The sequence below is a fragment of the Triticum dicoccoides genome, chromosome 5A, assembly GCF_002162155.2.
Source record: "Triticum dicoccoides isolate Atlit2015 ecotype Zavitan chromosome 5A, WEW_v2.0, whole genome shotgun sequence".
In the NCBI taxonomy this organism is placed as follows: domain Eukaryota; kingdom Viridiplantae; phylum Streptophyta; class Magnoliopsida; order Poales; family Poaceae; genus Triticum; species Triticum dicoccoides.
The window spans coordinates 373,326,450-373,336,999 of NC_041388.1; the positions used below are offsets into that span (position 1 = coordinate 373,326,450).

The 10,550-nt window shown below is 47.5% G+C and overlaps 1 protein-coding gene across 1 annotated transcript; it reads right to left on the reverse strand.

Annotated features, from left to right (window-relative positions):
- Positions 1-348: 348 nt before the first annotated feature.
- On the reverse strand, positions 349-5,018 carry LOC119299548 (photosystem I chlorophyll a/b-binding protein 6, chloroplastic-like). The gene is made up of 4 exons (XM_037576745.1): positions 4,975-5,018; positions 3,472-3,615; positions 473-908; positions 349-366 (listed from the first exon to the last, which is right to left on the reverse strand). The coding sequence occupies exons 1-4, from the start codon at positions 5,016-5,018 to the stop codon at positions 349-351; spliced, it is 642 nt and encodes a 213-aa protein (XP_037432642.1).
- Positions 5,019-10,550: the final 5,532 nt, after the last annotated feature.

Consider the following 10,550-nt stretch of genomic DNA (forward strand, 5'->3'; position numbering starts at 1 on the left):
CCCTCCTTCCAAAAACAAAAAAACAAAAACCCCAGCGCCTGGCAGGTGCTAGCGCATGGCTAACTTTTAGTCCCAGTTGGTGTCACGGATCGAGGCTAAAGGTCCTCCTGCCTCGACGCCCCACAGCGGCCACGTGGAGCACCTTTAGTCCCGGTTCGTAAGACGACCGGGACTAAAAATGGAGGGTATTAGTCCTGATCGTTTAGTCTCGGTTGCAGAACCAGGACTGATGGCTCGTTTCCTACTAGTGAAGGGATAGATGGCTAGATGACACCCCAACGCCAAAGTGCTCAGGTTCATGGCAAAACTCTTCTGCCTTAGCAACACTGATCGCCACTCCGCCAACAATCAGTGGGACGTGAACGCCTGCACAGTGTCATCTGACATAAAATGATCTGCATGAGAATCACAACAGCAAATCATGCTAGTAATGGAGAGTTGAGTAGCCAGCCATGTATCTATATGTACGTACCAAGAAGATGTTGAAGTGGCCGGGGTTGGCAAGGTGTGCGAAGAGGTTGTCGAGGGGGCCCTTGCCGGTGTAGACGACTTGGAACCGGAAGCCGACGAAGGCGAGTATGGCGAGGCGGCCGTTCTTGATCTCCTTGGTGCAGAGCACCATGACGTGCTCCGGCGAGCCGCGGCCCCAATTGCCCCAGTCGAACCACAACCCGCCCGGGTACCCCACGTCCGGGGTGGGGTTCCTGCGGTTGGGGAACCGCGGCTCAATGTCCACGGATCCCGGGTTGAGGTAGTCCATCCACCGCCGGCCCTCCACCCACCCCATGAGCGCCATATGAGTCACGAACAGCGTCCATGGGTCCGCGAAGTACTCACGCTCGCCGGCCGTGTACCATGAGAACTCGTCCATGAAGCCCCGCTTGTGCAGGACCTCCGGGACCAGGATCCTGGCTGCCGCCAGCATTGCCCGCCGGCCGTGCATCAGCTCCTCCTGCGCGAACCACCGCAGCGACTCCGGCTCCGATCCGAATCCCAGAGGATCAAATACGAAGTCTCCTGGAAGTCTTAAAGAAAAAAAAATACAACACAGGAATGTCAGAGACGAAATGAAATTCAGTAGTATTTTCCATGAACAAACGATGCATGGTAATGAAAATTGGGGAGCCGTGGCTCGATGTCGATGGACCCCCCAGGTTGAGGTAGTCCATCCACCGCCGGCCCTCCACCCACCCCATGAGCGCTATCTGGGTCACAAAGAGCGTCCATGGGTCCATATGACAGCCCCGATAGTTAAGCTGCTGTAAACCTTGCTAATCATGCCAGGTCATCATAATTAAACTTTTACTAAACCTCACTTGTTTCAAACTAAGATCAAATTCAAATTCAAATAAGAAGTCAAATTATTATTTCTTCAAACTATCAAATAAAAATGTTCGATGGGTGGCAACTTTCACTAAGTAATTTTCATGCAACAACCAACAACTTTTGGGTTATTAAAAGGCCCCTAACCTAATTAAAATTGTATGAGCAGCAAAATAATTGCCGCTTTTGAATTTCTAAAAATAGACAAACAATTCCATTTAGCTTGAAACTTTCTGTGCATCTCTGGTATGTTACTAAGTATTTATGTACAAAGTTTGGACTAGAACAAACATCATTTGACATCTAAATCAATTGCAAAATCGGAGCTGAATAAGTTTGCACCAAAATGAATAAATGGGGAAAGCCCCTTGTGCACATGGCCCATCTTTATCCCTGTTCCAGGCCCAGCCCATCTGGCCGGCCTTTCCCTTTCCTCTCGCTAGAGGAAGAGGCAGAGCCAGACGTGGCGCACATCCATGGCACACTGGCCATGGTTGGCCAACACGTAGCCCCCCCGGCCCTATAAAGGCGTCCACCAAAAACCCTAGCACGCACTCGTCCAACCCCCCCTCGATCCCCCTTCGCCCCTCCCCACTCCTCATCTGGTCGTTTTAGAGCTCGAATTCGGTGTGATCACCGTTGCCTTGCCCTTGTTGTCGTGGCCACCGCCATCACAGTCGCTCAGAGGCACGTCCTGGAGGGTCGCCGTGCTCGGCTTCGTCCGTTTCGGGGACCAGCTCAAGCCGGGGTGCTGCGTAGCCGGCGCCATGCCGTCTTCTTCAACCGTCCGTCACCAACTCACAGTCGATGTCGTCGCTCTGGTTCACCCCGGCCCTTCCTGAGAACGCCAATGGACTCACCGTGAGCTCCTCCCTCGGATCCCCCTTTTCCCCTTCGATTTGTACGTCATAGGACGCCGTCACCGTCGTGCCCGAGTTTCCGTGTATGCGTACGTGTGTGCGTACTGCAGTTGCTCTGCCTCTTCTCCTTGCGAGCTGCTACTGCACTTAATTGTTGCGTGCCACTGCAGCTACTCTTCGGCGCTAGCTGCCGCTGCTCGGTTTTAGCTGCTACTGCTGCAAGCTACTGCCGTTGTTTTGCTCTGCTGCTTGCCGCCAGGCTGTTCTGCTTGCCACTGCCTGCGCTGCTACTTTGATGCGTATCGTTGCTGTCCGCCGCCGCTCGCCGTTGCCGCCGCCGTTCCACGCCACCTGGAGCCCGCACTCTTGCGTGCCCCGCAGCCCGCTCCTGCAGGGAAGTTTATCTATTCGAATAGCCGTCTCCCTCGGTAAAAGAACGACCCAGAGTTGTACCTCGACCTTAAGACAACTAGAATCGGATACTTAATAAAATATACCTTTTCAAGTGCCAGATACAACCCGGTGATCGTTCTCTCATAGGGCGACGAGGAAAGGATCGCCAGATAGAATTATGCTATACGATGATACTTGGTGAACTTACCATCTACTCTTTTCTACATGCTTCAAGATGGAAGCTGCAGCGTAGTCTTTAATAGGACTAGCTATCCCTCTCTTATTCTGGCATTATGCAGTTCAGTCCACATATACTACCCCTTTAATTGATATCAATGCATATGTAGTCTAGTTCCTTGCTTGCGAGTACTTTGGATGAGTACCCGGGATTGCTTTGCTCCCTTTTTTCTCCTTTCTATACCTAGTTGTCACAACCAGATGCTGGAGCCTAGGAGCCAGACGCCACCGTCGACGATGACTCCTACTACACCGGAGGTGCCTACTACTACCTGCAGGCCGCCGCCGACGACCAGGAATAGTTTAGGAGGATCCCAGGCAGGAGGCCTACGTCTCTTTCGATTTGTATCCCAGTTTGTGCTAGCCATCTTATGACAACTTGTTTAACTTATGTCTGTACTCAAATATTGTTGCTTCTGCTGACTCGTCTATGCTCGAGATCTTGTATTCGAGCCCTCGAGGCCCCTGGCTTGTAATATGATGCTTGTATGACTTATTTTATTTTTAGAGTTGTGTTGTGATATCTTTCCGTGAGTCCCTAATCTTGATCGTACACGTTTGCGTGTATGATTAGTGTACGATTGAATCGGGGGCGTCACAGTCCGTGAAGTACTCGCGCTCGCCGACGGTGTACCAGGAGAACTCCATGAAGCCCCACTTGTGCAGGATCTCCGAGACCAGGATCCCGGCCGTGGCCAGCATCGCCCACCGGCCATGCATCAGCTCCGCCTGCGCGAACCACCGCAGCAACTCCGGCTCCGATCCAAATCCGAGAGGATCAAATCCAAAGTCTCCCGGGAGGCTAAAGGGGAATGGCAAAATAAGCATAATGTCAAAGACCAAATGAAGTTCAGTATGTATTTTCCACGAACGATGCATGGAGTATGAAATTGGGTTCAGACTCAAATTCGCCCCATATTCGAGCTGTATATGAGAGGTGCCGGTCAGCCCAGACGTTTGAAGCCTGTTTGAGGCGCCCATCTGAATCGAAATTTCGTGAGTGGTCAGTGACCGGACAGGCCGTCCGGACGTTTGAGAAGTTTTTTTTTGCGAAAAGTTTGAGAAGTGTTTAGCGCCCGGTTGTAGATGCTCTTAGTCATGAAATGATGAAAACCGTGGGCTCTAGTGCAGATTCTCTTTAGCTGGTCGCCCTGTTCGGATGGAGTAGTACCACTACCATGTTGCGTTGGTTCATCTTGGCCGTGGTCAAGTCACGTCGTTACGCCATTATTCATGTTTTCCTTTTGATGACATCGTTGCGCCATTGATTATGCGTTAACGACGCAGGGGCATGGCGTTACTGTTCCGTTTGTCATTAGTGGTGAGGAGACAGTTATATGAAAGCAAGCTGACTGAGAGACAGCTCATGGAGGGAGTTGGCTCATGGACTGGACTGCACACCAGCCGCAACAACAGGACTTCTTCCATTCGTGTGCCTGACTCTGAGTCTCTGGCAGACAGCAACCATCCTAGCTATCTATCCTAGGTTCAACTAGCCCAATAATAAGGGAATATCAATCTCTGAGTGCAGGCTCATCTATATCCGGTAAAAAAATCACAAATACTTTTTTAAAAATTGAATAAATCTATTTTTCATGATAGATAAATTGATGTGTGTGGTGGTGAATTTAAGATTATTTGAACATATGAGTATATCTCAGCAAAAAAGATAAATTGGAACAGAATAGTACATAAACAGTAAACTTTATTACAAGCCTTAAATTTGTCTCTTTTACCGAAAGCTACTTAGATGTTCAAATGATCTGAAATTTAAGCGGACCTCTCACATCAAATTAACTAGCACGCATCTTTTTTTAATTTTCTTTTATATTTGTTTTAAAAATTTTATTCAGCACGGATGCAAATGAGCCTAGGTACTAAATCGCTGCTCTCAATAATGAGTGCCAGCCTAACTCTCACTCCCCATGGGATAACGCAATGAACACGAGAGAGAGAAAGAAAATCCTCTCCTAAGTGGAGCCGTCCACACTAGTCCTCCCGCCCAAGAACGGCAGCCAGCAGCGGAAGAACGGCAAAGCCTGCCAGAAACTGAAACCGACGAGGCAAAGCCTGCCGCATGTCCCATGCGTTGTTCCTTGCTCGACGCGTGGAGCGTGGAGAGTAGGGCGCCCAGCCCAAAGATCCTTTGCCGCTTCTGTACCGTGTTTCCGTGCTTCTTTCTTGCACCTTTTCTCCTCGTGCCATTTCCGGCCCTTGGCCCGCGTCGATTGTTTAGCCTTTTCGTTTCGTCAACAAGATTAACGATCATCAGTTCATGGCGGCGCCGATGCCCGTTAGCCCTTTTTGTTGCGTGCCGACTTGATCTCTTCTCGGGTCGGTTACAGGACTAAACATGTGTTGGGGGCCGATGATGTGACCCTCCCTGCTAACGTACGGCCAACCATGACGGCGGAGGTACTGCTAGTGCGGTTCCTAAGGTTCGAAAGCGAAACATATTCTAGCATAAAAATAAAAATAAAAAATAAAGCGAAACATATTCTACAAAAAAAGGAAACATATTCTCTTCCACGCAGAAAAAAATGAAAAGAAAAAAGAAAGCGAAACATACGAGTGGAAGACGAATTCGTTGCACGAGTGATCCGGTCAGGCGTGAAGGGCTAGCTCGAGGATAGAAGAGGAATATGCAGCCAGATGCTCTTCGCTAATCCGGCCATGACACGCAGTTGTAGATAGAATAATAAACAAAATGCAGTCAGTGACACGGTGGGAGGACATCACTCTACTTCGCGCAATCAGCCTGCTCCCCTGTCTCCAAAATACTTTAACTCTGGCAGCTGGCTTATATTCTGTGCGGAAAGCATGATTCTTCATTGTGGCTCAGGGCTGTTTGGTTTCAATAAGTCACCTGACTTATAAGTCAGGTGACTTAAAACTGGTGATTTATAAGTTATGCCTGTTTGGTTGTCACCTGACTTATAAGTCATTTGAGCACACCTTCCCACCTTGCTTTTTTATGTAAAGATGGTGAGACCCATACAAAAGAGGGTGACTTATAAGTTTTAAGTTGGGGTGGAGCAACTTATGACTTATAAGTTGGGGTGACTTATAAGGCCCTGTTTGGTTTATAAGTCCTAGGACTTTTTTTAGTCCCAACTTATAAGTCCTAAGTCCCTAAAAAGTCCTTACCTGTTTGGTTCCTGGGACTTATAAGTCTCTATAAGACCGTATTATAACTATAAGTCCCTATAAGTCCCTCCTTGAGAGTCTTATTTCATAAGTCCCAAATGCCCACTTTAAGTCCCTATAAGTCCCTCCTGTTTGGTTTAGATGAGACTTATAGGGACTTATTTAAGTCCCTAGACCAATAAGTCCCTAGAAACAAACACCCTCTAAGTTGGGTCTGTTTGGCAAAATAAGTCACTTTTTTTACTTTTCGAATTATAAGTTGGTGACTTATTTGAAACCAAATAGGCCCTCAATGCCATCGACTAAGTTGACTCTATTTTATTTTATTTTTAATTTTTCATTGTTCTTGAAATAGCTCACTGTCCATACCAAACGGTGACTACGTTGACTCTACGGTTGTGTGCATTCTCGAGACCATTCCTACTCCATTTTGTAAAGAAAAAGGTGAGTGCATTCCACACACTGAGTTTCTTTTTTTAATGGAAATACTCATATTCATACCATCACCAGACACAAATACACCCGAGACGAGCAAATACGGTTTGGATAGTTATCCCATCCATAACACATATAGCCCCATGACACAACTTAAACTTACAACCAAGTCCTTAGTAAGCCGCAAGACCTGCCCGGTCTCGGGCCCGCGAAGAACGCCGGCCATCACGGAAAAAAGAGGCAAACCCGACATCCAGCACACCAAAAGATGCAGAGCCAACCTGCTGCCGACGCTGCCTCCCAAAGAGAAAGCAACGGATGACCGACGACTCCTAATCGTACATAAAAGAGTCGATGAGGCATATCTCAGGACTCCCGATGGAAGGAGCCTAAGCATTGTCGCGCAAGAGCCTCCTCCCGGGAGCGGCGGAGCGCAAGCCGGACGACGATTTCCTCCTCGGGGCCGCGTGGGATGATCACGGGGTCGACGGATCTGAAGATGAAGGACTCGAATCCGCTGCAGCTGAAGTAGATGCTGCAGCTGGTGGAACTGAAGCTGTAGCTGGTGCAGAAGTGGTGGCTCTGGTGTCAGCAACTGGCACTGTAGATGATCTCTGAGCTCTGGGCACTCTGGCAAATGCATCAGTTGTAGTCTTCCCTTTCCTCTCCTGCATGTCATCTTGAAGTTGCTCCACTGCAGACTGAATCTCTGTTACTTTGACATCCATGTCATAGAACTTTTATTCTATGATCCTCTCTAAGCTCTGTTGATTCTGAGTGAGGGTGGCTAGTCCTTTCTCAATCCTCAGTGTGGATGCAATCAAGTAACTAAGCTGCTCTTGCTTGGTTTTCAAGAAATACTCAGATGCCTCCTTTTGAGTTGGCATCTTGGCAGCTTTCTCCTTCTTTGCTTGAGATTGAGCTGATGATGGTTCATTCTCATTTATCACCACTTGATTGTCCTCGAAATCTGGATGAATAGGCAAGTGTTCCTTGTCCAACAAGTATGTGCCTGTGCCCATTTTTGAGTTGATTAACTCCTGAATCTGAGGGGCATAACCACAGCTCCTCTTCTGATCTGCTGCAGTCCTCTTGATAGTTTCTACTATGAGGCTCATGACCTTGAATTTCTGAGGCACATCAAATATATGTAGCAAGTTAATGGAGTGACCTCTGATCATTCTGTGATCTCCAGACTTGGGCAAGAGTGTGTGCCTAAGGATCCAGTTGATCGTAGGCAGTCCTGACAACAAGTGTTTTACGGACCCAAGCTGGTGAGTGTCAAGATCATCTACTGGAACCTCCTTGTACATATTTGCCATTGAGTTATGATCCATCTTTTTCTTGGCATAGGCATCCAAGTCATCTTCATTTTCCTCTGGGGCATTGATCAACTTTGCCCATTCCTCAACAGTTGATTGGTACCTTGTACCTTCAGACATCCATGTTATCCTTCCATCTGGGTAGAAGTGTGCTGTAGAGTAGAATTGATAATGAGCTCCTCGTTCCACTTTGTGAGCTTCTGCCAAACAAAGTCTGCAACTCCACAAGCACTAAAGCTGTCTTGCACTCCAGGATAGTGTTCCTCATTATGTAGGTCCAGTCGACCCATCTCATGTCACAAACAATGGGCTTCTTATCAAGCAAAACTGTCTTATAGAAGTCCTGATGTTCCTTAGTGTGGAACCTGTAGTCAACGGCAGTTCTTCTCCTTGAAGTATATGGATCCGTCTCTCTCCATTTTCTCAACCCTGAGTCTCTTCTGAGCTTCATGTTCTCAGCCACAGGATGAGCATCATTGTGGTCTGGAATCTTGGGCTTGAGCTTTCTCAGAACATGCTCTTCATCATCTTCTTCTTCAATAACAGTCTCAGGCACTGAGGCCTTGTTCTTCTCAGTTGCAGGTATGCTCCTTGTATTTCTCTTTGGTGCAGACTTGGGCTTGGAGGCAGCTTTGGGTGCTTCTTTGGGCTTAGATGTGGTAGCCCCTGATTTGATAGCATCACCCATTAGTTTGGGTGCCTTAGGTGCTGGTGCAGCAACCTCTTCTTCTTCCTCTTCTTCCATGATGGAAGCCTTTCCAAGCACTCTGGCTACGGTCTTCTTGACCCTTTCCTTCCTTTTCTTTCCTTCAGCAGCAACTGGCTCTATGGTTGCAGGCTTTTCAGGAATCTGAGTTGAGGCTCTGGCCTTTGGCATAGGTTGCCTACCTGCTGGCCTTTTGATTTTCAATCCTGGCTTTGTGCCTTGAGCTGAGCCATGTTCCTTCTCGAGCACTACTCTCTTTGAAGTTGCTTCCTCTTCTGCCACATAGTCCTCATCCTCTGATTCTGAGGTTCTCTTCTTCCTTTGTCTTGTGGCAGCTTTTGGCAGATTGCTAGGGGTGCTCCTGCTGCCTTCATCTGAAGAACTTGAGGGACTAGTGCCCTCACTCATCTGCACTGGCTGTTCTGACATGTTCTGGCTATCACTTTGGTCTGACATGATGAACAAGCTGACTGCTGACCCTGTGAATAGTTTATAGATGAGGTAGAGCGGATGAGCATCACAAAATACAGAGATTTTTGCAAAAGAATGATTCAAAATCTTAGTTTTAGTTTCCCACTGAAATCATCTCGGATCTACCGATTTTTAAACTCGGTGATACCGAAGCAGTTTTGGAACCTAAACTAGTGAACTCGGTCAGACCGAGTCAAAGTTCGATGGCACCGAGACTGCTAGGGTTTCACAAAGTTCCAAAATCGGTCACACCGATAAGTAATTCTCGGTCAGACCGAGTCTCACTTGTGCAATGGCATGAGCCAAATCGGTGGGACCGAGTTTTTCAACTCGGTGGGTCCGAGATGGTTTCGGCAGAAACCTAACCCTAAAATTTTCGAATCAAAACTAATCTACGAACGCATTGACTGGATAGGAGTGTTTCAATCGTGGCACGAATCATTAAGAACACAATGTGCTAGGAATCGGACGGGGAATAGCATTGTGATCGAGTCCATACCCTAGTTCGGCGGAGACTCGCTACGGCGGCAACGGTAGGGTTGAATTCCGTTGACGGCGATGGAGACCAGCGACTGGAGGCGGCTGGCGGCGAGGAGACGATCCGGAGACCACGTTGACGGAGCGAGCTATCGCGCGGGCGAAGGGGTTCGGAGAAATTTCCAAATTTTTGCCCGTGACTATATATAGCCCGACCCTGTCGGTGTGACCGAGTGGAACAACTCGGTGGCACCGAGATGCAAAACTGTATACAGTTGTTGCAACTCGGTGTGACTGAATGGTTCAAATCGGTTGCATCGAGATCGAAAACCTAGATCAACTTAATGATCTCGGTAGGACCGAAAGTAGGGTATCGGTCAGACCGAGAATCATAAAGAGGTTTTGGAAGTTTAAGTCTATGAGGAATCGGGGACTCCGAGCGCTCCTCACACAGAGTGGTTCGAATCTGACTTGATCAAATTTTGTGATGTAGCATGAATAGAGTTTGAGACGAGAAAAGCATAGATAGCTAGAGGAGGTTCTTAGGCATTCTTGTCCATCCACTTGGCAAAAGGAAATAAAACCAAACAATCAAAACAACAAGTGGATGTCCTCGAATGAGTAAAATATGCAACCAACATGCTCACACAATAAGATGGCAAATGAAATATGTGACAAGGCATGCACAACCAATTCTAGCATCTATCAAGCAATTTGTGATGACAAGGTCATCTATATATGAGTATATTGACTTAGGAGTCAAGTGAGAACACTTGATCATAGGTCATACTCATCGTTTAAGCTCAAGTGGGGTTACCACTTTTACATAAAGCATTGTTGTGTTCACATCTTTAGAGTTGTTTTAGCTCAAGTATTAGAGTAAAGCTCCCCCTAGATGTGATATCCCCCCCTTAGAGGGATGAACTAACCTCGGGTTTTGTCGATGATGACTTCATGTAGATGTTGAAGATGTGGATGCTCAATGTTGATGTAGATCACTTGGAGCTATCCATTTGAGTGAATTGCACTTTCAATACCTACATGGGTTAGTCCCACAAGGAACAAACAAGGATATCCATAGACATAGAGTGATGCACACACAAGATGATGTCCATGAAAACTTTTAGGTTACCTTGTCCCTTGTCTTACCAACAAGAGGGTTTGTGACTCCTTGAACTA